A 27167-nucleotide genomic window follows, 5' to 3' on the forward strand; every position below is an offset into this window, starting at 1 on the left:
TATTCTAAGAGGTTAAACTGTGATTATGCATTAAAGCTTGGCCATAAATTAGGCTGAGGCCAGGTAACTAAAGCATAAGGGAAACATGACTAATCAGTGTACACTGTTCTTAAAGTTCTCATTGGGGAAGTAAAATTTCTACTGGCTTTGATATAAAAGCAGTTCTTATGTGTTGGCTTCATGTGGGCAAACACTGAGCGTGTAGTATACAGTGTTGCCAAGTCTTGACATTAAATGTGCTCAGTTTGGGATGGTAATCTCCTAGAATATGCTCTAAGGCTGCGGTTCCCCAACCCTGGGCCTCGGACTGGTACTGGCCTGTGGCCTGTTAAGGACTGGGCTGCAGAGCTCTGCCGCCCCCCTCCTCTCATCCCCTCCTACCTATGAAAAAATTTTCTTCCATGAAACTTAGGAAGTAGGGGCACATAACAGGAGGTGAGCGGCAGGCAAATGAGGGAAGCTTCATCTGTATTTATAGCTGCTCCCCATCACCGGCATCACCACCTGAGCTCTGCCCGGCCCCCAGCGGAAAAACTGTCTTCCATGAAACTGGTCCCTGGTGCCAAAAAGATTGGGGACCGCTGGTAAGGTATGCTGAAGGCATAATACCAGCATGTAAAATTCATGAAGCCACCCCGAAACATTGTTGCATCAGTTACAGACTTTTTTTTATTTTAAAACAACTCAAACTTTTTAAACTTGCAAACTGAACGTCACTGAAAAGACTGTTTTATTTCCTCTGTCCACTTTTACTCATATATGGGATTTAGAAGTTTTCTCCAACTTACCCAGGGTACCTTTTATCCTTAAATGTTTTCTTCATCATATTGCACCATGCAGACCACTGCCTACCTAGGTTCAGTTTAACGTCCTTTTGTTCAGCTGCTGTTACATGTCAAGCCCTGTGCTGGGTGCTGGATATGTCTGTTCTTAAGGAGCTTAGTCTGCTCCTCCTTCAGGTAAATCCTGCCCTTTTTCGCCCACCGGACTGTAAGTTCCATGGTGGCTGGGGACATTTTATGTATATCCTCATATTCTCAAAGCCTAGAAGAGTATCTGACACATAGTATAGATGTTCAATAAATACTGTTGAAGGGATGCGTGAAGAGGATTCTGGTAGTGGTGTATATTGACAGATGTAGGAATGTTGGCCTTTAACAGTAATTGTTGTATGTCTTATATAAATATATATAAATTATATAATTGTTGTATGTCTTTCATGCAACACATAGAAGGTTCATGCTGCTGCTGCTGCTAAGTGCATTGCTCTTTGTAGAGTTCTCTATTTTTGGAAGGTCCATTGCAGTTGGTAGCCCCAGTTCTGGCAGAGAGACTGGCTTGCTATTCATCTCTCTGTTTCCTTTTCTTCATGGACATACAGCTAGACTTTTATTTCCCTGCCTCCCTTGCAGTTAGTTATGACCATGCGATTGATTCTGTCCAGTGGAATATGAGCAGAAATGATGTGTGTCACCTTCTAAACCTGACCCATAAAATTTCCCATGTGCTATCCTCTCCTCCCTCTTCTGTCAGGTGGATATTGATACCTAGGGTAACCATGTGTTGAAAAGGGCATGGCCTCTGCAGCTTGAGTCCCTGAATGACTGCATGGAGCACAGTTGCCGTTCCTTCTTGTCTCATGCTCATTGGACTTTATGTGAAAGAAAAGAAAATAACTAATGTGTGAAACCACTAAGATTTGGAGGTTTATCTGTTACAAAAGCTAACATTACCTTAACCAATACAGACTTCTTCTTTTATTGCCTGCCCAGTGGAGACTTTTCTTAGGTGCTTACTGATTTTCACCAAGTTGATCTTTCACAAGCTTTTTTTTAATCAAAGCATTTGAGAAGTACACTGAACTAATTGAAATGTATTCTTTGGTCTGTGAATGGAAAAGGTTTGTCACAACTCATTTTGTGTACCAGTGCTGAAGGGATACTTACGTTTTGTTCAGTGAGCATAAGTCAGTGGCAGAAGCAAGAAAAAACAAAACAATGCTAGTTCCCCAATACTGTCAGTTCTCACTCCTCCCAGCCATTATGATGTAATTTCCTGAAGCCAAACAGCATTTGACAGAGAGCAGCTGTCTACTTGAGAAGAAAGGATTTTTTCCCCTTGCTCATATGTACTGTTTATTACAATAGAGCATTCTTGTTTGATAAAACTGAACAATTTTGAAATGCATGTTGCAGAATCAGGTATCAGTGTGGAGTATTATAAGGTGAAGAGTTATTTGGGGCATATATGTTGATTATATATATGATATATCAGCTTTTAGGAAGGATGGGGAAGAAAGCAGTAAGAATATCCCATTTGTAAATTGGTATACTGTTGAGCATGCTTGATATTATCAATAAAACTTCTTAAAGTAGATGGTTACATTTACTATAGAATACTTCTAATAATTGTTATAAACACATATAGTGTAGTATTAATATTTAAGCACTCAAGTTCTGACCTTAGACACCTTGGATCCAAATCCTGTTCCACTGCTCAGTAGTCTGTGTGACCCTGGACGAGGCACTCTTATCTCCCTGTGCCTTAGTTTCCTTTTTGGAAAATGAAGAAAAAATACTACTGTACCTATAATGGGGAGGAATAAATGAAATAATCTATGTAATACACCTAGCACAATTCCTTGTAGAGTAAGCTGCTATAATAATATTATTAATGAAAAAAATTTAATGTTAATCATTATTATTTTTAGTGATTCTAGTTTATTCAAATGTAATGTATCCTCAAGTAGTTGAGGTCTTGGAGGTAGTTAGTATGGAGATACGTCTGTTTTCATTGGGCCTCAGAGCTAATCCTGAGGGATCCCAGTAAAGATAAGGAAGGACAGAGAAGCTAAGTTTACGTGACCCGTTTGGTCTCTGAGAGTCATTCATTGCCAGTCAATCTATTTATTAAGCACCTATTATGGGTTGGTGTTGAATTGCCACTGAAAGTGTATCAGTAGTTATACTTTCAAGTAGCCAAGGAAATGTTAACACATATTGCAAGGAGAGTCAGTGCGTATGCCCTTGTCACTGTTATCAGTCAGGAGTAACATCTTTTTATTTTTATTGTGTGATCTATCAATTTAGTTACCTTGTACTTACAGCTTTAAAAATTTGTAACTCTAGTGTAAATACATTTACCTGTGCCACTAAGGTAACAAATTTGCTTATTTCATCACATAGAGAATAATCATGTTGTTTTGGAAAATTAAACTAAAAGATCAGTATTCTTTTCAGATTTGATTTGATTTAGTCTGCTTCTGTCCAGAAGGGAATAACAGGGACTAGATTTATTATCCTTTTTGAAATAACTAAAAAACTGGTCAAGATACACGAAACAGTGGTTCCCAAGGCACTGGACATCAGCAGCAAGGACAGTGATCCCTGAGAGATGGGAACCAAATAAGGAGCATCAGTTTACTGCCTGCTGAGAGTTGGAAACCTGCAGGGCATAGAGGAGAACCACTGAGTTGAAGACTCTAGCCAAGAGTCTAGGGAGACCAAAGGCCAGAGGTTAAAGGCAGAATCTCAGAGAGGAGAGAGAAAACTGTAGAGATCTACAGAGAGTTCCCTTAAAGTATTCAGCAGAGTACTGATCAGTATAACATCATAGAAACTATCCAAAGCTAGGGAAGGAACTGACGAAAAGCATTAGAGAACAGTATTCAGAACCTATACGAGACTGGGAATAGTACTTGTTCCAATCAGCTAAACTGGAAAAACTCATGATTCCTAGGATTGGTAAAGTACTCAAAACGATCTTGTGTGAGTACTATGAAATAATTAGCCCTAGACTAAACACTCCTCTGGTGTCATCTGAGAAATCTTAAAAGCAAGACCCAAGAGGATCATACTATTTCCAAGTAACTTGGCTGCATCCCAGAACAAAGCTCAAGAATATTTATAGCTGTACTATCCTGAAGGCATATTTAGGAGGAAAAAAAGAATATTTATAGAAATACAAAAATATCCAGCACCCAAAAAGGTAAAATTCACAATGTCTGGCATACAATAAAAAATTACTGTGGATGATCTTAAGTAGAACCATAATGGAATGAACACTATTTTTACTGGGTGCTTTAGGTCATATGCCTCATAGTTGACTGAGAAACATCAAAATAACTTTCTTAGGCTTTATATATGTTTCAGTTACCGTTTCAACTAGGTTATTTTTTGACTCAAAAGATGGACTAGATGATTAGTGGTAGTGTAACAGAGGGAATGGCCTAAAAAAAACAGCAAAAATATTTTCTGTCTCTTTAAAATTTTCCCTACTCTTTTTGGGAACTGCGGCCTGGCCTGCATCGCTGGGGCAGGGAGATAGCTTAGCCCGAGGTGGGCCCAGGTGGGTGGAGATCACAGGCTTTGTCTTGGCAGGGACAATTAGAATCATTAACACAGTAGTCTAGACTAAGAACCCACCCTTTATAAGCCCTGCATTTCTGCTTATTATTAGGATGATGGCATTTTTTTGAGACAAGAGTCTACCATTTTCCCCTTTTGCCAGCAAAGTAATAAACTTCTCCTCCCTTCTCCTCACACGACTTGTTCTTGTTCTTCTGATGCGGCCTCCGGGACAAGTGCCGAGCTTTCGGTAACAGTAGCATGCATACTTAAGTAACTTCCACAGAAACCAAATAAAGTGTTTGCTTTACCTGGCTAAACAATTGCAATACCCTAGATAATGCCAGCTTTCTCAGAATTGAATAATGCCTAGATAGAGTCTTAATTATGAAGGTTGACACAGTAGTACACAATGGGAATATTTTAAAATATTTTCATTTATAGTAATAAGATGATGCTAACTCCATTTCTTTTCAGATACACTTTTTCACTAACACTAGGAAAAAACTCTAAAATATTCCAATAAATAAAATTGATTTATTCAAAATTAATTAGATTCAGTAGTAAAATTCAACGTAGGTTTGGAAATCATTTCTTAAAGATGAATCACCAAAGATCTGAAACCACATCAAAATGACTGTAGGTTAACTTTAATGGTGACACAAAAGCTATTGTTATGTCTGTCTGAGCAATTAATTGCAGGATTTACAAGTAGACAAAGATGGGCTTATGTATGTATGTGATCAAAACATTAAAATATTAATAAGTATTTTTGTTATAATTTTAGATCAAATATAATTTTAGCAGTTATTAAGTGTGAAGGCTTGGACATGCATAAAATCTTCCAACAATAGGATTTGTCTCCTTTTTTGTTCCTTCAGAATTCTGAGCATTTTCTAAAGCTCTGAGTGCTCCAAGATAATTAAAGTATTTTCTAGCAGGAAGACTTAAGTCAGGATGCTTTTAAACTATTCTTAGAATTTGTTGGCTGGTACTAAGTGGCTGTTGTAAAATATTTCCTACAGTCAGATTTCTGGATTTCCTTATTGCTTTTTGAGACTGATTAGATAATTAGGTACTCCCTTCTTTAAAGTAACTCAGGGCATTAACTGGAGGAAAAAATAGTAAAGCACACAGTAAAAAAAAAAAATTCTCTGGTACTAACAGCAGAATGAAAGCCACTGTACCTATATGCTCCAACATTTTCCAGGGAAGATGTAGGATTAAAATTGACTTCCCTAAAATAACTTAATTCAATATACCATTTATGTGGAAGAACCAATTAAATTCATCCCACATCTTAGAAAAGAAAGTAGTAAAACTGAGCAATCTGTAAGAATAGATTGGGTTAGTAACATCACCTGTGTCTATAAAAGACAGTTGTGGAGTTGTAGTTCTTGTTCTTAAACTTGAATATGCAACTTTCTAGTAACCTTATTAGTAATCTGAAACTCTTGCCAATATTTTTACTACAGTTGTGTTCTGGTCCTCCAGTTTTAAAATAATGAAAAAGCAACCTAGGAATCTAAAAACCTCCACCATTTTCCATATTTATAAGACAAGATTAAGGAAGTCTTAGGAATTGTGCTACCTAAAACAACTTTCCTGTAAAATTTAGGGGATAAAATATATCATAAACTAGGAAAAGGAAATGCTTCTGCTTCTACTTTTTTTTTTTTTTTTGAGACAGGGTCTTACTCTGTCATCTGGCCTAGAATGCAGTGGCATGATCATAGCTCACTTCAACCTTAAACTCCTGGGCTCAAGCAATCCTCTTGTCTCAGCCTCCCAAGTAGATGGGACTACATACAGGTGCATGCTACCATGCCCAGTGAATTTTTTTTTAAATTTTTTGGAGAGATGGGGTCTTGCTATTGCCCTGGCTGGTCTCAAACCCCTGGCTTCCAGCAATCCTCCCACTTTGGGCTCCCAAAGTGCTAGGATTATAGGCATGAGCCACTGTGTGTGGCCTAAAGCAGTATCTTAATAAAGATTTTAATTCAGACAAGGTGTAGTTGCTGTATATTAAAATAATGACCATTTTCCTATGTGTTATCTCCATCTTCCCAAGAAATGGTAAAGATATATAATGAAACTGGTAATGAGGCATTGTAAATTATCTCTACACTCTTATTTAATTTTTGAACCACATATTAAAAAGCATAAAAATCGTTATATCTTTGAACCATTAACCTACTTGTAGAATTATAGCCAGTGTAAATAATCTAAGCTATGTAAAAAGCTGTATCCCCCCAAATATTAATCGTGGTGCTAATTATAATGGAAAAAAGTAAAAATAATCATATTGTCAAAGAAGGTGCCCAATAAGGGATGAACACCCACAATATATAAAGAACTGCTGCAACTCAACAACAAAAACCCAACCCAATTCAGAAACAGGCAAAGAACTTAGTAGACATTTCTCCAAAGATACACAGATGGCCAATAAACAGCTAAAAGAGGCTCAACATCACTAACCATTAGGAGAATGAGATATTAGTTCACACTCATTACGATTGCTACTATTAAAAAAAAAAACAAAATAAGTTCTGGAGAGGATGTGGAGAAATTGGATCTCTTATGCATTTCTGGTGGGACTGTAAAGTGGTGCAGCTACTGTGGAAAGCAGGTGGTTTCTCAAAGTATTAGACATACAATGACTATATGACCCAGCAATTCCATTTCTAGGTATAGACCCAAAAGAATTGAAATCAGGGACTCGAACAGATGCTTGCATACCAGTGTTCATAGCAACATTATTCACAATAGCTAAAAGGTAGAAACAATCCAAAGGTCCATCCACAGATGAACGGATGAACAAAATGTGGTGTGTATACACACACACACACACACACACACACACACACACACACACACAACGGAATATTATTCAGCCTTAAAAAGGAATGAAATTCTGACACGAGCTATAACATGCATGTACCTTGAAGACATTAGGCTAAGTGAAATAAGACAGAAACAAAATGACAAATACTATATGATTCCACTTGTGTGAGGTACCTAGACTAGTCACATTCGTAAAGATAGAAAGTAGAATGGTGGTTGCCAGGGGCCTGGGCAAGGGGTGAATGGAAGTTATTATTTAATGGGTACAGAGTTTTTGTTGGGGACGATGAAAATGTTCTGGAGGTGGATGATTGTAATGGTTGCACAACACTGTGAGTGTACTCAATGTCACTGAACTGTACACTCAAAAATGGTAAATTTTGTTATGCATATTTACTGCAGAAAATATATTTAAAAAATAGATGCCTCGTTCAATAAATAGTTCACATTTCAAAGAAGAGTAACCTAAAAAGTGCTAACCAGTCAACCCCTCCTGCTCTCCCTCCTCCCAGGAGTGACACATGCGGCCATCTGGGCAGCATGCATCTCTTACCTAAGTGCAGCTGTTCCCCCTGAGCTGAGGACGTCTGCTCAGGGCATCCTGCAGGGCCTTCACCTGGGTTTGGGGCGAGGCTGCGGTGCCATGATTGGAGGCGTGTTAGTAAATTATTTTGGTAAGAATGGCTTTCTCTTTATGCCTTTTTTCTTTGATGAAAACATGACTTTTCAGCAACACCTCAGTAAACACTCAAATTATTACTGGAGATTGCCAGAAGCTAAACTCCAGTATTCATATTCCCTTTGTAGATTTCATGGTAGTCATGATTGTAAAGCAGTGTGCTTAGGTTGTTAAGTCTGTAACTGTGCACACTCCTCTGGCAAACAACTTAATGGGATGTTACACAGATACTTCAAAGGAGCCAAACAATGAATAAGAACGCGTGCTTTTGGCTTTAAGTAAGGTATCTAAACCTGCTGATAATAATGCTGAAGGAAAGAAAATTGATCATTGTTCCTCTGTCAGGAGATTCTGAACCAGAGAAATCTAACTATATGCTGGCTTTGGTAATGTCAGTGTATCTATAACGATGTCTGTCTTGTCACATCTCCCTTATTGGAACTATATGGGCTGAGGTAGAAATGAAATTATTCTCCTCCAAGGATCTTAACTGCTCAGTATCCTGTTTAAGGTGGGCCCAGGGATGTGTGAATTTAGCACTATTTGGGCTCTGCCATTCCAACTACAGATTAATGAAGCTGTTTGTTAATAGTTGGGTAAATGGTCTTTAGGAAGAGGAGAGCACCATTGTAGGTGAAAGGTACTCAGAAAAAATCCTTTATAAATGCAGTTTTATAACTGATCAATACCAGCACTGGGTCTCCTGATACCTGCCCAGTCCTGTGTTTTTTCCATTATATGGAGATAATAGCCAGCCACTTTCCTCTGGTTCAGCCCAAGCTGTGCTTCCTTTGCCATGAAAACTTTGGAACGGTGACAGTTTTGGATGAGGGCTATCTGCATTTCCAGGAATTGCTCTTTAGAGAGCTCTGTTTGTTTCCACAGGGGCTGCTGCAACCTTCCGAGGAATTGGCATGGCCTGCCTGGTGATCCTCCTGCTCTTTGCCCTGATCCAGTGGCTGGCAGTGCCAGATGAGGAAGAAGGTGACCGTTCCCATTCTTTCTTGACGGGGAAGTCTACACATGTCCCTCAGAAACCCAGAAGTGGTTATGAAGTATACAATGGGCTTACTTGTCTAGATTTTTTGAGTGGCATATTGATGAATTCATGTGTACCTTTGTTAGAGAAAAGCCATCTACTATGCTGAAAAGAATATTGGTATTTTAAGTAGCTTGAGGTTTTCTTGTTTTTTGTTTTCTTTTACGGTACAAGGTACTAGGGAAGTATTGGTTTTAAATTTCCCTGGTATTTTAAAGGTATTTCAAATTTTAGTCAAATACATATAAGGCTGTATAGTAGTTTTACCACTAGGGATAGGGAGTGGTATTCATCTCTATGCCTTTACCTTCATTTGGGAAAAAAAGTCTAAACCTGAAGGTTGACATTTTCCCTGAACCAGGCATGGCCTTTATTATTTAGGTCGTTAAATATGAAATGTCCAGTTTCAAATAAAAGTTTAGTTTATTATATCTCAAACAAGAAGCAGTACAGTTAATCAAAGTATATGCCTACACTATCAACACAGTGTTGCCATCTTAATGGTAGCTTGTTTATGCCAGCAGTGAAGAAGCCTGGAGAGCAAGTGGCAGTGAAATCACGAAAGGTTTTTCCACAGCTTGTTGAGAATTGAGTATTTTCCCTTGCAAGAAGTGGTCCAAAGCCAGGAAGAAGTGGTAGTCCATGCAAGGTCTGGTGAATATGGTGGATGACAGAGAGTTTCCAAGTCCAGCCTCTGTAGATTGAGCAACGTTGTTTGTGTGACATGTAGTCAAGTGTTGTCTTGTGAGAGGGTTGGCCTGTCTCTATTGACCAATTTCGGCTGCTTAATTGCAGGCATCCTCATCATTTTGTACAACTGGTTGCAGTAGACATCTGCTATAATTGATTGATCAGGTTTCATGAAGCTGTAGTGGATATTACCAGTGCTGTACCACCAGACACCATTAGCTTTTTTTGATGAATATTCATTTTTAGACTGTGCTTCAGCACTTCATCTTTATCCAACCATTGTGCCAAACACTTGCAATGGTCAGAAGGAATCCATTTTTCATCACACATAACAACACAGTTTAGAAATGGTTCACCTTTATGTTGTGACAGCAAAGAAAGGCAAGCTTCAAGATGATTTCTCTTCTGATACTCATTTAATTCATGTGGTACCCATCTACCCAGCTTCTTTACCTTGCTGATTTGTTCCAAGTGGTCCAGTATTGTTGGAATAGTAATGTCAAACCTTGCTGCTAATTCACACATGGGTTGAGATGGATTCACTTCCACTGTGGCTTTCAGCTCATCATTATCCACCTTGGTCTCAGGTTGCCCACGTGGCCCTTTTTCAAGATTAAAATCACTAGAATGGAACTTCTCAAACCATCGATGTACTGTGTGTTCATTAGTCACATCCTTCCCAAACTCTTCGTGAATATTTTGGGCTGTCTGCACAGCATCGGTTTCACGACAGAACTCATATTAGAAAATAACATGAATTCTTATCCGTGGTTTCACAAAAATTGCTCTAAAAAGAACTTTGAAAGATAATCACAAGCCAAACCATGTGTTTGAAAGAATGAGAATGTACCTTCACAGTAAAAATAAAACACGAAGTGTTAAAGTGAAATGTCAGACATACCAACCGTCAAACTTGGTACTTAAGGAAATCAGACATTTCATACTTAATAACCTAATAAAATTGTTATACAAAAAAGAGTTTGTAGCAAATATAGTGTGTAGACGAGAATAGGTTGACTCAACTTTTTAATAAAAAGGCCAACCAGTAGAATGAAAATATTCTTACTCAGCTCTTGGGTCCCAGAACAGGGCTCGTCTTTGGATGCCGCTATCCTTTGAGGAGCTGTGGCCTCAGTTACCTGAAGTGCTTCCGTTAAGAGAAAAACTAGCTTGTTATAGAAACCTCAGAGACAGATTTTAATCTCGATGAGTTGCTCAGAAAGAAAGACCAATACTGGTTTTTCTCACTTTTGTTCTTTTGTAACCCTAACTGGATCATATCCCTTACACATCCTCGGTCCCTGCCTTCAGTAAAAGGCCAACAAAAATAGCTATCACATGGCTTTTCCTGTATTGATGCTTATCTTTAAAATCGTAATCCTATAACTGGGCCTAAGGCAACACTCACTATAACGTATGTCCCACAGATATTATATTTAAGTTAAATGAAAAATAGATTTCCTAAGTAAATACAAGTTAATTTCCATTAAGTTCTATAAGGAGACCCTGAAAGATAAACATCACGTTCATTTACTCTGTATTTGTACCAAGTAAAGAAGTCCTTGGTAAACAGCAATTTATTAATACTGCCAAGCACACTAGCATGGACTTAGGGGATTGTTGGTTTATTTATTTATTTTTTACCTTTGTTTAAATATGTAGAAAGCTCTGAAAAATGATTTAAATGTTATTTTTTTTCCAGATAAGACAATGTTGGCAGAAAGGATTCCTGTTCCCTCTAGTCCCGTTCCCATAGCAACTATCGACTTGGTGCAGCAACAGACAGAGGATGTTATGCCACGCGTTGAGCCCAGACTTCCACCCAAAAAAACCAAGCACCAAGAAGAACAGGAAGATGTGAACAAACCAGCCTGGGGGGTCAGCTCTTCTCCCTGGGTGACATTTGTCTACGCACTCTACCAAATCAAAGAGATGATGCAACTAACAAGAGACAACCGTGCTTCTGAGATACAGCCTTTACAGGTAAAGTTCCTCTGCCGGGATAGCAGTACTACCTGTCATGGAACATACCTTAAGTAGGCTCAGTTGTTTTCATTACTCATCTTTCATTCAACAAGATTTACTGAAAGTCTGGTGGGGGAAATAGCCATGTAAACAAATGATTTTGGTACTCTGTGAGAAATGCATTATAGAGGTGTATACAAAGTCCCATGGAGGGAAAATTCTGCCTTACAGAGTTGAGGAAGGCTTCACAGAGGACATGATTCTTTTATTTCTTGAAAGAAAGTATATCCCTTCTGATCTTGTATGTTTCATTAAAATTTCAGTGTTGATGGTATTTCTTTAAAATTTCAGCGTTGATGGAATACCAGTTGCAATGAGAATATATGGTTCTTGTCTATGGGGACTATATTCATTCATCTCTGCAATTCCAAAATTCTAGTGGAGGCATTATAACAGGACCACAGTAAATATTTGTTGAATTAATTAATTAATAATCTGGGCAACTGTATGGGTCTGGTAGGACACCTAACTCAGTGGAAATACGGTTGCGTAGGTGGCCTCACATGAAAAATAAAAAATGTGATTTTTCTTGTCCTTGGAGGAGTGGTCTCTCCTGAGTAAAGTCAAATCATACTGATAAAACAGCGTGAATAATTATATAACTAATGCTGGATCCTGACTTTGGAAAATGAGTGTGACTTCTAAGAATAGTGTCAGCAAAGTAATAAATCCAGCTTCCCCTTTTTATGTTAATCACTCCCTTTTACTTGATAAGTCCTGTCAGCTCTTTATCTAGGGTAGCTTCAGTGTACACATAAGAAAAAAATAAAGGGGAAAGACTTAAAAATGAAGAGTAAGGTGGGTGTAGTGGCTCATGCCTATAATCCCAGCACTTTGGGAGGCCAAGGTGGAAGGGTCGCTTGAGCCCAGGAGTTCGGGACCAGCCTGGGCAACATAGTGAGACCCCATCTCTACCGCCAATAAAAAAATAAAAACTTAGGCAGGCGTGGTGGCACATACCTGTAGTCCCAGCTACTGGGGAGGCTGAGGAGGGAGAATTTCTTGAGCCCTGGAGTTCAAGGTTGCAGTGAGCTATGATTGCACCACTGCACTCCAGCGTGGGCAACAGAATGAGACCCTCCTCTCTTTTTAAAAAAAAAAAAAAAAAAAAAAAAGTAATTCGAGTAATTTCCCTTTTAGAAAATTTGTTGAACTACCTTAATGAAATTTATCTTGACTTTGTAAGCTAACATAAAATCTTTGCATAGTTTTAACCAAATCTGGTTCTTCACTGATAACCATTATGCATGCGGGTCCATGCATGGTTCTATTTATTAATTTATCAAGATAATAAATTGACATGAATTTGATGAAAGGATGATTGCTGCTTGAGTAGCAATGTTTTCATAACTTTGCGTACTCATCCTCATTTTCACCGAAGCCTGTTAGGCTTAAGCAGCATTAAACAATTTTTTTTTCTGGTATATTGAGACTATAAAACTGTCAGGTAGTTATTCCTAAGAAGTTATTATTCTAAGGTTTTTTTTCACATTTTAGAATCAATCACTGAAATGAAACTTTCTTTTTGGTGTTTAGCTATTAGAAGTGATGAGTACAAACTTGAAGGAAAAGTCATTTAAAAAAACCCATGTTTCCTGACTTGTAAAACCAATATGGCAGTTTCTAGAAATTGCTGCTGGTAACGTGGTAGAGCGAGTGTGTATATTCGTGGTTATTTACAGCTGGTTACATAAGTGCTTGTTTACATTCCCTTTTTTACATGGATGTCCTGACTTATTTAATTTTTAGTGCATATTTTGAAATCTCAAATGTATAATAGGACTCTTAATTACAGGACATTTCTTTGCCTGGCTCTGCCTCCAAGGCTGAGAATCCCTTATTTCCTTGCTATGAGACAAAGTGTCTTCTGGCTCTTGACCTCTGCTGTCTGAGCAAGGGGCCTGAGTTTCATTTATTCAGTGGTGCTTGCTCAGTGACTTGCTGCATGGCTGGGGGTGCTCAGTAGATATTTGCTGATGTAAATTGTTTGCCTAGTAGTAACAGGCGTTTTGGCAGTAATGTTCTTTTGTCCACAAGATAAGTCTGCTTATAGTGTTTGTGTTTTTCATGCGGCTCTGGCAGTTGCACATAGGAAAGGAGATGAAAGGTAAGACATTCTGTCCTTATTCCTCTATTACTTGGTCCCTGAAATGGGCACTTCAGGATGATCTCCCGATGTTTCCTATATTTTACTTGAAAACATATAAAAAATTGGGATTTAATTGCTATCACTGACCTTGGGCATCTCCTATTTTTTTGCCTCCAGGGGACCAGTGAGAATCAGGAAGATTCTCCAGCTGGTAGAGCCTGGCCTGTCCCACGTGAGTCTCACTCTGACCCATCTAGAAACCAGCCATCCCCTGACGCAGCAGCATCTCAGACACAGACTAGCCCCCCTCACCCCAGCGTGGACCCGCGCGTGGAGAGCAAGGAGCAGCAGGCTCAGCCAGCTGCGGGAGGACGCTGAGGGCATCCTGCTCATCTCACACCCTGCATGGAATCGGGCTCCTCGGCGGGACACAGGGCCAGGCCCCCAGTGAGGATACACTTCCCCTGGAGGAGCACAGCACCACATATGCTTCTAAATACTCAAGCTCATTAACATGGAAACACACATACATAGGAGCTACAGTACATACTGGCGGGAAAAGGTAAACTTCTGTAATCCCATTGGAGTTACAGCAGGGAAATGGAGTTCAACGAGGACTTTCAGTTCTTGGTTGGTTAGGTTGAGGACAGCAGGACTTCTCTGCCAGTGCAGTTAGAGTTGAAACCAGCAGTTACACTAAGTGGGCAGAGGGAACAAAAGTGTTTCAAGGTGAATGTTGATATAATTTCCCTCTTCTGATTATTTATTCTAATTATTTGGTTCTTAATGCAAATTGGGAAGAAACAGAATACATCTGTTTCACAAAAACACAAAAACATAATTTTGTTTTTCTTGGAGAGGACCATTTGAAGGGTTATAAGACATTTAAAAAGCAACCAGATAAAAGTTAGTAGCACATATGCTTTTTGTTGAAAAAATAAAAGTTTCATCAGAAACTTTGCATATCTCTAGCAAATATATTTTTATATGTATATGGTATACAATGAAAGCAGTCAATTCTTTGAGCAACAAAAGCTGTTATTGACTACTACAAGCTAAGCTGAGCTTTAAAATGCCTTTTGTTTTAATTGGGCTTTGAGAAAGACCAGAAATGAGGGAATATCTCAAATAAACCAACCAACTCAGTATCCTGTGACTTGATAGGCAAGGGTTTACTAAATCTACTGATACTGTAAATAGCCGACAGTGCTATTTACTGTTTTATAGTGATCTGGGTTCTAATTAGCTGATGGAATAAAATAAAAACATCTCTGAATTCCTAAAAGTTCCTTTAGTTGAGCAGTACTATTTACAAATAACAGTATAAGATTTAAGTGCCTGGGGGAGGGATATAATTTTTAAAAATTACATATGGGTCAGTTTTGTTTTGGTTTTGGTGAGGAAAAGGTGGTAAGTAGGAAACCAGGGATGGGAAGGATGGCAATAAGAAATAACTGTACTTTCCAACAACTAAAGAAAGAAGTCTCAATATACTCTTTCCCGTGAAGACATAGTCAGACACTGGACAATTCAGATATGGGTGTGCACCTGTAAATATTACAACTACAGTCAGAACAATGGCTGTGTGAATCACAAGTAAAGCTTGCTGCTGAAAATGAAAGCGAGGTTCCTAGGAATCCTGGGGGGAGGGCTGTAGAAAAGGGAACGCAGCGTTAGCCGAGTGAAGGTGAGTTATACTGTGTGTAATAGCGGTGGATGAGCACAGGAGGGGAAAGGAAAGAACAGAGTTAGAAAGGAGCAACTCACCTTCCACTCTGGCCCTGACCAGGCAGGATCAGTTGTAAAGTGAGGGCTTCCCCACGAGCCCACGGTTCTGCCCAATACTGCATCTGGGAGAAGAAATTCCACACTTGGATGTCTAGCCTCACCACAAAACACAGCTTAAAAATAAAATAAGTGAAAGAAATGGAATTAAGCAAATAGTTATTTTTTGCACTTGAACTGAAAAGTACTGTACTGTAAATTATCATGATTCATTTTAAGTGACCTTTAAAATCCGATCTATTTATTATGCTTGTATAATTATAGAAATAAAGAAATGGGTGACAGGCTGAACCTCACCTATGAATGTACAGTTTGTGGAATTGTGAAACTGACTGTAGGAAGTCAAAAACTTATACTGTATCTTGTGTTTACAGTTATTTCTTTGAAAAGCCTGCTGTTTTGGACATGCACAGTTGACATGTTGAAATAAAAATAAATACCATTTTTAAATATTTCTTAAATGATAAAGATGTGACCAAACAAATAGAAGTCCTTTACTCTGTAATGAATGAGACCGAATTCAACACAGCTTTGTTATGAAACATTTACTGTGACAGCAGGTTCAATAATGCAGTAATTTCCAGCCTTTTGAGCTGACACCTTCATGGGTTTGTTTGTGGACTTTGTGACTCTTTCTTCCTGTCCTTAAAGTGCCATATGCTACTTTAAAAAATATTAAAGTGCATTCAAATTAAATTTTGATTTGAGACTTTTATAACCCCTCTTGAGATCCCTGGAAATACCCAGGGGTGTCACGAAGCCCAGGCTGGTAATCACTGCCTTAAGGACTCATTTCCTACTCTTTCCCCTGTGATTGTAGAAACAGAATTACCCTAGAGTGCTGAGTTTGTGTGGATCCAAAGAGGTTAGTTGCTAATTATTAAACTATTCCTCAAGTCCTTAGGAAGAATGGTAGACTATAACATATATATTGTCCAATAGGCAGTAAACCTCATGAAAAGCCTAGGGAATTCATAGGAAGAACAATCCTGCTTTCCTGGTTTGTTAATACTGCCATGGACCTCATGAAGCAGACAGTTAGATAGAAACTTCCCTCTGATTGCAGTTCCTTCCAGTACTGCTAGGGGTGGGGGCTGCTGGTGGTGCTGGGGACCATTACTTGAGCAATATTTCTCCCAGACGATCTGAAGTTCTGCAGCGAATCTGGGAAAAGGGGAACCACATCCATGGATATTGGGTGCTTGCTATGTGCTAATGAGACTATGATTTTGTCCTTAGAAAAACTGTGGGTGGTACATGTCACTGTCCCAATTTTAACCATGAGGATTCTGAAGCTAACGGTTTAAGTTATGGGATCAAAGTCACAAAGCCAGGATTCAAATTCAAGCCCTCCTGATGCCAAAGCCTCAGTCTGCCCAGCACCTTCCCCCACCCCAGGAGGTGGGGAGGCCGTTCCCTGCTTCTGTTGGGGGAGAGCAAGCCATAAAGCAGCCCTGGCCCAAACCATTCATGGACTTGCCTGATATGTGTGTAGTTGTATTCCCATTTAGGATTTCTAGATATTTCCAGATTCCTAGACATCTAGCATCTTCAAACTCCTGATGCTTCGTTAATTGTGAGAATAGCAGACCCTTTACACTCTGCAGGTGACTTGATGGTTTGGTTACTCTCAGAGCCATGGGAGTCAGGAAGGGCAAGCAGACACACCCGCAGCTCAGTACCACAAGGCAATGGCATTGTAGAACAGCACTATCTGATAGAACTTGCTGGGAAGATGGAAAGTTCTCTCTTTGTACTGTCCATTGTGGTCCATTAGGCATTCGAAATGTGGCTAGTGTGTCTGAGGCATTAGAGTTCTAATTTTAAACAGCCACTTGTGGCTCATGACCACCATACTGGACAACACAGGTATATAAGAAGAGATCACCTTTGGGAGATCGCTGGGCCTCAGTTTTCTCATCTTCAGCATGACAGAGTGGAAGCCTGAAACTGTTATTCTGTGAATAACAGATGGCAGGCTTATGAGAGAACTAACTGTAGGGAAGAAAAAGGTGATTTTCCATTCAGAAGTTCTTCAGCTCTTTAGTGCACGAGGGCAAGACAAAGGCTACTTCTGAAGCCCCAAACCATGCCTGTGCTTGCTTTTTTTTTTTTTTTTTTTTACTGGCAGGATCAACCAGGTATCATGCCTGTGCTTTTTTATCAGAGCTTTAAGAATACCCAGCTTAAGAATTCCAGACCATTAGGCAGTTGGGAGAGAGACTGGTGTCTAGATGGGGACAGAATACAGGGGTAGGAGAAAGGGGGAATGGTTTCCCAGGTTAGAAGATAATTTACATTATGCCAGGACAAACTGTGGCTTATGATAAAGGAGTAACTGGAAACTTACTGATGTCTAGCATGGGGGAAAAAGCCAGCCCGGGTGGGTACCTAACTCTCACCCAGCTCCCATCTGCTTTGGGTAGCTAATATAGGGCTTCTTGCCCCACGGTGGCTCTAGGAAGGTCCCAGTTTTTAGAGGGCAACCCAAGGACCTTAGAGTGCTGGGGTTTGGAATGTGGGCTCTGGAGTCAGCATGTTTGGATTTGAGTCCAAGCTCTGCCAGTGAGAACTTACATGTACATATTAATATAACCTCTCTGGGCCACCGGGCTCTCCTCTGTAAAACTGAGGTGATTACGTTATCTGCTTTACAGGTGGTTTGCTGTTTAAATGAAATACCTGACACATAGTGCGCCCTCCATAAATACTGCCATTGTGTGGCAGAAAGCCCAAGGCAGGAGTACTGCTGTCTCACTTTCCAGGGCCTACCTTTTAGTATTTTGTTAACACTGAAACCTATAATCATATTACATTCTCCCAATCTACAGTGCCATGCTATATATAGTTACCTATATATAGTAATCTGTACAACCAAGCATTCAGTCCAACATGCATTGTAAACATTAACTGGTTAGAGAGATGAATTAGTTAAAAGAGAAAATTAAGCAAAACATAAGTTGAAGAGGATAGAAAAAAATGACAAATAATGACAATTCCATAATGTGAAAACTCTGCAGAGAGGGAGAGGTTATAAGTTACATAAGTTTCATTTTTCTTTTTCTCCTTAGAAGTGTCAACAAAAGTAAACTGAAGAACTCTGTAATTATTTAACAAATTACGTGCCATTCTCTCCCAAATAGTCAGCTGAGGATGCTTTTCTTTTAAACTGTAAACTTATATTTGAAAAAGGTTGGGAATTTTTTTTGTTCCCTGAAAAAATCAATGGAGTGTCAGAAAAATAACATCTAGACCAGTGCTACTCGAAGTGCAGTTGTGGGCTGGTGCTGTCCATAAACTGTTGCTGGTGTGTGACAAAATAGAAATTAAACATTTCAAAATGTATACAGCAGTTGACATTGCCATGACATCATGGTCACCGGGCTTATATTTTGTATGTCTTTAAAAAAATTATTTCATTTTTCTAATTATTTTTAATGTATCTTATAAAAGTATTACTTGTGATGAACTGGGGGGAAACTGGTCCATCACCCAGTCTGAGAACCAATGACCTGGACCGTAGTCTACAGTGTACACAGATACAGGGCACGTAGCGTTGGCGTGTGCACAGCATCAGCAGATATAGTCATCTTGTGAATACCTTATCCGTGGGACTGTTTTCTTAACTAAATTTTTTAAAAAGATGGCAATAATATAAGTAGAAAGAGCATGGGCCCTGGGAGCAGACACACTGGAGCTCTCAAATTCTGATTGTACCACTTTATCTATATATGTCCTTCATCAACCTTCTCTTTCTCTGAGTCTTTCCTCAGCTGTAAAACGGAAATAATAAAACATGTCACAAGCTGGTTATGAGGTTCAAATGAAGAGGGACAGAAGGTGCTTAGTATAGTGCCTGATGGATCTCTAATAAATGCTGGCACTCATTCCCTTTTTCCTTTGATCACTGCCTTTTTTTTGGAAAATAGACCAAATCTAAAAAACAGATCCTCCAAATTATTTAAAGAATAAACAAAAAAGCAGCTATCTCACTGAATGTGTCTTCCAAGAGTTATCCTAGTAAATACATTCTACTCATCCCAAATCTCTGGTGACCTATTAAGGTATCACATTCAGGCATCAAAACAAAAATATGCAAAGTTACCTTAAAGGACAACTTGACTCCCAGACCAGAGAAAGATGGAAGATTTTAATATATCTGAGCAAAAACATGCCCACCAGCGTGGGTAGGATATTGATCAATAACAACAGATCGGAAAAACAGCAGTCACAGGAAAAAGTTTGCAGGGCCTGCATAAAGAAAGGGGTGTTCTTTGCCAACAGCCTTGGTCTCTCATTCCATTAGCAAGGCTAGCCCCATTGAGGGGTGTTTGCATTAGACCCTTTGGCCTCATGATATTAAACATGCGAATTATATAACAAACTCCCTTTGTTCTGTTTCTGTTCACCAAGCAACCTTCTTATTATAATTTGACCCCTCATAAATCTGTCTTCTCAGAGAGAATCTGCTGGTCATATCAATTCAAGTGTTTTTATCCTTATGCCCGTTACATTTTTGGCTGTGAATCACTCTGTTGACTGACTATATGAAACAGCTAATGGGAGATAGGTTGTCTTACGGTACAGTAACAAAAACCAGTGTTCTGAGTCAATAAGCCAAGAGTCACACCCAAATGGTTAACTGATCAATGACATGCCACCCAGTAAGTTCTCTCAGATGGCAGCTTGCTCCTGGGTCAACTAAAAATACCTGTCTTACTGCAGCCTTCTTCAAAATTCCATATCCATTTTCTTATCTATGCATAGGACCCTGCTTTCAGTTGGACAAAAAAGCTAATTTATACAATTGTACATCTTTCACTCTGAGGAATAATCACATATGGAATAATATAAGATCCCATTTCTTTTCTTGACATCATTTCAGGGTCTTAATTCATCCACATGTTTAGATATATTGATGTAATCCATCATCTATTTCAACCCTCTGAAAATATCTGAAATTTCCAAATTTAAAAAAAGAGTCATAAATTCAAATATTGTCCTAAATGTCAGATGGATACTCCTCTATGGATACTCCTCTATAATTCAGCCCTAAGTATTACTGGCAAACTATATAACTAATTCACAAAGCATTTTTTGTGATATGTAAAATGTATTTTAAAACCTTTTAAAAATAACACTTGAATGATACGATTGTTTAAGCATGGTGACCTATGGCGCTAAATCTCACCCACACATCTGGTGTCAAACAGTCCTACTTGCTAACCACAGTAAGCTTTTGTAGGCACTGAGCATAAGCAATAACACGGCAAAGGGCTTTGTTATGCTCCGTAATTGCACACCCATGGCAGCGTGAAGCACAAAGCCAATTTTCAACCACCTGTGAAGGGCAGAGCCTTGTTACTCAGTGGTCATTTAAACTGTTTAACGGCCTTTAAAAAGACAGAGAAAGGGAGGAAGGAGAGAAGGGAGAGAGGGAGAAGAGGGAGAAAGAGAAAAAGAAAGAGAGGAAGGAGGGAAAAATCTCTTATAAGAGTTATCTGTAGATTGCTTGATGGGGATTACCCTGAATCAAATGAAAACAACATGAATACACCAAAAATATCACAAGTAATGCTTTTAATTGTTTAGCTTCTCACAGTACTCACATAACAGAAACTGAGAAATCCATGATTTCCTCTAAAAATAAACATGAAAAACAATGTCGTGGAATTCTGTTGTTCTTTGTCTCTCTTTAGCTGTTTTTATTGTGATGGTTACACTGGCTAGCTGGCCCGCTAGGAGTTGCTTCCTTCCACCTGCAGCACGTCTTTACCCTGGCTCAGTAAAGCCCAGTGGCTGTCCTCACTGGGATGTCCCGGCTACTCCAGCAGACTGTTCGTGTGTTACTCATACACGTGTTTTGTACTACACAAACTGCCTCTTTGCAGATGAACTCGGTGAGCACAAGCATGGATACATCTGATATATTTATATTACCAATAAAAATCAGATTAAACTATAACATAAATGATGTTAGAACTTCTGTTTACACTTGTGAAATAGTTATCATAATAAATCTGAATGGAATATATGTTCTTTAATTTTAAATCAAAGTCTATATAAAGGCACAGATTGAATTTAGTGAATTTTACCAAAAAAAAAAAAAAAAGCAAAGCTCCTAATATTAAAAGATGTCTGGCAAAAACAATGACATATAGCTTCCAAGAGGAAATATCATTTAAAATTCAATCTAGAAAGTTCCAAATGAGTAGCCATGCTCTTATTTAACAATATAGAAAAAGTTTACTAAATTTGGCTCAGGACAGCAATGGTGACAAAATCTCTGTATCTCTGTATGTCCCTCCCCTATAACCCTTCTCCTGATAAAAGTGGATTCCTCATTCTTTTTTTTTTTTTTTTTTTTGAGACAGAGTCTTGCTCTGTCTATCACCCTGGGTAGAGTGTAGTGGCATCATCATAGCTCACTGCAACCTCAAACTCCAGGGCTCAAGCGATCCTCCCACCTTGGCATCTCAGAGTGCTAGGATTCCTCATTCTTTATGATCCCATCATAGCAAAAAAGCCTGAGTTTGATTGTCAAAAAGAATCAATTTAGCAACATCTTAACCCTTCAATTGTTTTGCCACGTCCAAATCTTTTCTCAGATCTATGTTTTGGCCTCCTCTCCTCAAGGTCACAGCTCACGGTCCCTCATTTCACTCCAGAGTTTAACATCATGAATCAAGAAAAAAATATTTGCTCGCTGTAAAAAAGATCACAAATCTGTTTTGTAAAAAGTTGTTACAAACATATATAGCTAAACAATTTTTAAAAATCGATCAGTCAACTCTCAAAGTGTCATAAGAGGTTAAATACCTGCAATTTCAAAATACAAAAAAAGACATGTATATAAAAATCTTATTAAAACTTTAAAATATAATCTTAAAAAATGTTTCTCTTTATCACAGTTATTAAATGGCTAGTTGGCCATTATTAAAAAATAAAAAAGCTGTAGGGAGTTGGCTCCTCAGCTTGCATCTAGAAATCTCTTCTTCATCCTTAGGACACGCTAAGGCTAAAGTTCTACCAGTGCTGCCTCTAAATATAATAGCTTGGTGGTGTTGCACAAGTTATTTAACCTCCCCAAACCTCAATTCCACCACCATTTGCATTTTCCAAACATGTATTCCAAGGAATATTAATCACATGAAAAAGGGTTCTGCGGTCAAATTAAGTCAGAAACTACTGCACACAACTTCTCCCCTTTAGGAGATTCACAATGTGCATTAGCATCAGTAAAGGCACTGAGAGGTCCTGAAGTAAATTTGTTTAACTTTGTATCAATCTTAGTTAATCTCAGGATCCCCTTACCGACTAGCACTTAGTGGTATGCTGTGGAGTACACTTCAGAAAACCCTGGTCCAGCATGCTCCAGGTGTCCTCAAGCACCTGTGTTGAGGAAATACAGGAAGAGTAATGCAGAGTCTTATGACACAGGTTCAGCGGATTAAGAGAGGATGTCGTTCCCTGGTGCTGACAAGGCACCTGTTCATGTTTACTGGCCCCTTGAAGAACAGGATTCCCTTGTTCCTAATCAAAGTCTTCATTAAGGAAAGTGGTAATGACTCTGTCACAGAATCTTGGTGCCCACCTATAGTACGAAAGTAACAGAACTCACCAAGAATGATCAATTATTTTCAATATAGGTTAGTTTTCCTTTCCATCATGACTTATTTTTCTCCACAGCAAATGCTTTTGCCATTGTTTACTAGAAAGAGCATTTCTGCCCAACTTTAATAGGATCCCTGCCCTTTACCCACTTCCTTGTCCACAATGAAGTCAACTTGCAGGTAGAGTGTCAGTCCTCAGGTTAAAGAGCTGCTCTTCCAAGAAGGCACCCCCAAGGCCATATTGTTCTTCATGCAAACTGATTTCTTCAGGTGACAAGTGGCTTCCTCCCAGAACAAAATCTGCAAATCTAATCAGGTTTTTTGGGGGTTTTAAATAAAATTAATGTTATCACGGAAAGGTTTATTTGAAAGATAACATGTTCCCTTGCTACTTATCCCCTTAAATTAAATCTGACTTTGTGTCAATAGAAGATGGCATTTACACAGTGGGTGTAAAAATGAGAATGGCTTATGTGATCCTTCTAGAGACAACTATCAGGGAAAGAGTAGAGAAGTAGGCAGACTTACAAGCACCAAAGGCAGCCAAATGTACCCACTCCTATTTTCTAGTTCTTCTCTTTTCTATTTTTTATTAGTTTAGATTTATTATTTATTCATTATTTTAGTGTCAAATACTTTCTCCCTTAAATCTTTACTTTGAGGGAATTCTTATTTGGATAAAGCTATGAGGAACAGAAAGCAGTAGGGAAAGATGTTAGGGCGGACATGACTTTCTTGGTGAACTTTAGAAATGATTTTCCACACCAGTAGAATGAGAAGCATGTCACACATCCCATTCCACCTTTCCCTTCCCAAATGGAAGTTATCTTTATAGCATTCCCTATAAAACATCAGGTCAATATTTATTCTAACATTAGCAGTTCTACCGTGCAAAGTCACAGTACCGAAGAAAAAGAACCTCTGACAACTTCCACATCACCAGTTATCCAGGGAAGTAGTCAATTTCTAAGCTCAAGTGCCTACACCAAACCATCACACTATCTCCAAAATCATTCTAACCCAAGCTATGGTCTGAGCAGCTGAGCGTGGCTTACTTTTTAGGAGTCTGGAGTCTGGAGACGACCAGCCATGACGGGAAGTCGGGTCTGCGGCAGGTTTGGCGCAATTCCTCCAGAGCACTGGTTGTTTCAGCGTCAGCCTGTTCCCTGTATTCATCTTCAGTAAGGTAAGTAACCACCAGCTTTTGTGATGTAAACCACTGCTTCATTTTCCTAAAACATTTGGCATTTGGTTGCTACATTCCTGCCCAACTCAATCCTTAAGACTTAAAAAATACATTTCTTAGACAGTAACAGTAATATTTAACTTCCTTTATATCACACCTATACTTTTTTATTATTGTTATCATGACTGAAGTATAGAGAACACACAGTGTGGGCCAAATAGTACATTTTCCCCCACTTCCTGGTCTATCATAAATAATGTTCTAAGGCATTTGGAATCAATCTCTGACAGAGATGTTAATTGCATTTTTCTTCCTTGGTGATTTTTAATCACACAATCAGACAATTAAAAGTCTGGCTTCTTTATGCTTGGCCTGCTAATTTTCTTGGGCACTAACAGAAGCAAGCTTTAGAGATGTCCTTTTATGGAGACCCAGTAAAACACACACCACTTACTACTCTCTAGACCAAGAAGCTGGGAGGATTTGTGGGGTATCACTTCCACCTAGTGGTGGTGATTCTGACTAATCCTAGAGAGAAAGAGTAAATATTGTAAAAAAATCTTTTATATACAGTAATTTATAATAATTCTTCTTTCACTACTTGCTGAGGGGCTCATGATTGCTTTTCCAACCAGGAAAGTCCTAAATCTCATAAAATGTAGGAATCTAAAAATTTAGGAATCTAAGAATCTCATAAAAACAATAATGATAAGGTTTTAAAAACATTTATGTTTTACTTATCAATGAGTTTTTAAAAATGTTTTGATGGTTTTAAATTTAATTTAACCAGAAATTTCCAAATCTGAATGGCATCAGAATTAGCAGGAGGTTTTAAAAGCATGGATTTTCTTGAAGATTGAGACCTAAAAAGTTGACAAGCTAGATTAAGGAACTACTGACATTATTTCCTTCTCCTTTCCTGAATACCTAGTTATGGTTTCTCTAGAGGGAAAACCCTGGACTCTGAGCCAGAAGACCTAGACATAGTCCTGGCTTGGAGGTTTACTCACTATGTGAACTTGGGGAATTCCTTAATAGTTCTGAGCCTCACTTTGCTCATATGAAAAAAATGAAAGTATTAATTATCTACCTCATGAGGTCACTGTACAGATTAGCTGAGATATTTTGTTTAAGGTGCTTATAGCACAGTGAGTGGGCTACAGTATGTCTTCAATAAGGATAATCAAAAGAGTAGCTACCATATATTATTAAAATATGCATAAACAGCTCTTTATCAACTAGAAAGTACTGTACAAAATCAAGGTATTATTTCCCTGGTTTATTATCTAACCTACAAGTTTCTGTTTTATTCCCTAGTTCTTCATATAATTATTTGCTAGCAAAATTTAAAGTTGAGGAAGTTATAGCACATTTTGATTATTACAGAACACACAGTAAGTGCATAAAAGAATCATTGTGCAGAACACACTTTGCTCTTGGCAGGGCAGCTGGATGGTTAAAGGGAAGGAAGGAGGAATTCTATGCTGGGTTCCTTAGGCCACAAGCCTGGCAAAGGACCAGGGGCCTGGAGGATGTGGAGTGGCCAGCCTCCTCCTGACACACCTCTGATAATCCCAGTCACTGTCTGCCTCAGGCAGGGGCACAAAGACAGAACAGTCACCATCAACCCGGCTGACCCTGCCCTGCCTTGCAGCCTCTGCCCTGCCCCTGGTGCATTTAAAACCCTGTGATATTGGCACACACCCAGGCACCAGATCCATGAACTACCAGTCACCAAAGTCTCCTTCCTCACAGACAATTTTATACCTCAAACATTTATTCTCTCCCTCTTTCAGCCCTGGTCTCAGTGTCCTATCCCAGGCCCTCATCATCTCTCACCTGGATTACTATGATGTCTGATAACTGGTCTCCTGCCATAGGGCCTCCCTCTCATATCCAGAAGACAGATGGGACACATCTCACCAACCAATGAGTATTTATGGTGTCTGATTTGATTTTTGTTTGTTGAATGTATTTTTATTTTTAATTAGATTAGCTGCCAACATTTAAAAATCCTAAGAGTTTACATTCTAATCCTAATTTCCATTTCCAATTTTTCTAGAAAACCAGCAGATCTGGCAATGCAGGACCCCTATTCCCACATGGCAACAATCAGCCCAAGCTGAGTGGTCACTGCCCACTTCAATGAGGCTGCACTGCAGAATTTCCCACAGCCCTCCCGGTCACCCCCCACCTCACTCCTGCTCGGTGTCACTTACCAAGTATCTGCCTGGGCCCCAAGCATCTGGATCGACAACTCCTGTCTAGGCAGCAGTCAGACAGCACTAACTAAAATGCATAACGTTAACCCCCACCACGTACAGGATCGAACAAGGGTCCTCAGCCTCCACCGTCTGCCCCATGCACACTGCACTTGCCGCATCAAACACTGCCTGCCACACGATGGTACCAAACAGGGCTTTCTGTCTGGCAGGAAGGCCCTCCACATTTATCCATCTGGTTATTTTGATTCATTCTTTAAGATTCTGCCTAGTAATACATCTTCCAGGAAAGTTTTCCTGAACTTTCTCTATATCCCCTTAGGCCCTGGGCAAGCCTCCATTTTCATTTTAACACTTAAAAGAGACAGAAATGTCTGCCTATGTCTCAGCAAGTATACCTCAAGGACAAGGACCATCTCCATCTGTGCACCTGATGTGAGAACAGGTGCTCAGACTCAATGACTGAGGAGAGTCGTAACAAAGCTGTGACAATAGAGGTTGCCTGACCTTTTTTTTTTTTTTGAGACAAAGTCTCACTCTTTTTGTCCGGCCTAGAGTGAGTGCCGTGGCGTCATCCTAGCTCACAGCAACCTCAGACTCCTGGGCTCAAGCGATCCTCCTGCCTCAGCCTCCCGAGTAGCTGGGACTA

The 27167-nt window shown here is 39.2% G+C and overlaps 2 protein-coding genes across 2 annotated transcripts in view; one reads left to right on the forward strand and one right to left on the reverse strand.

Moving 5' to 3' along the window:
• The window catches only part of MFSD6 (major facilitator superfamily domain containing 6), a 57649-nt gene extending 43069 nt beyond the window's left edge, over positions 1-14580 (forward strand). The window contains exons 3-6 of the mRNA XM_012647926.1: positions 7703-7864; positions 8755-8853; positions 11301-11581; positions 13890-14580. Coding sequence (XP_012503380.1) covers positions 7703-7864; positions 8755-8853; positions 11301-11581; positions 13890-14090 — 743 coding nt within the window. The 3' untranslated portion in view covers positions 14091-14580. The remainder of the gene's footprint in view (positions 1-7702; positions 7865-8754; positions 8854-11300; positions 11582-13889) is intronic.
• Positions 14581-22746: 8166 nt separating this feature from the next.
• NEMP2 (nuclear envelope integral membrane protein 2) overlaps positions 22747-27167 on the reverse strand; it is a 23983-nt gene continuing 19562 nt past the window's right edge. Inside the window, exons 8-9 of the mRNA XM_012647927.1 lie at positions 24166-24342; positions 22747-23418 (exon numbers count right to left, since the gene is read on the reverse strand). Of these exons, the coding sequence (XP_012503381.1) occupies positions 23280-23418; positions 24166-24342 (316 nt within the window). The 3' untranslated portion in view covers positions 22747-23279. The remainder of the gene's footprint in view (positions 23419-24165; positions 24343-27167) is intronic.

Source organism: Propithecus coquereli, unplaced genomic scaffold, assembly GCF_000956105.1.
Source record: "Propithecus coquereli isolate 6110/MARCELLA unplaced genomic scaffold, Pcoq_1.0 Scaffold279, whole genome shotgun sequence".
In the NCBI taxonomy this organism is placed as follows: domain Eukaryota; kingdom Metazoa; phylum Chordata; class Mammalia; order Primates; family Indriidae; genus Propithecus; species Propithecus coquereli.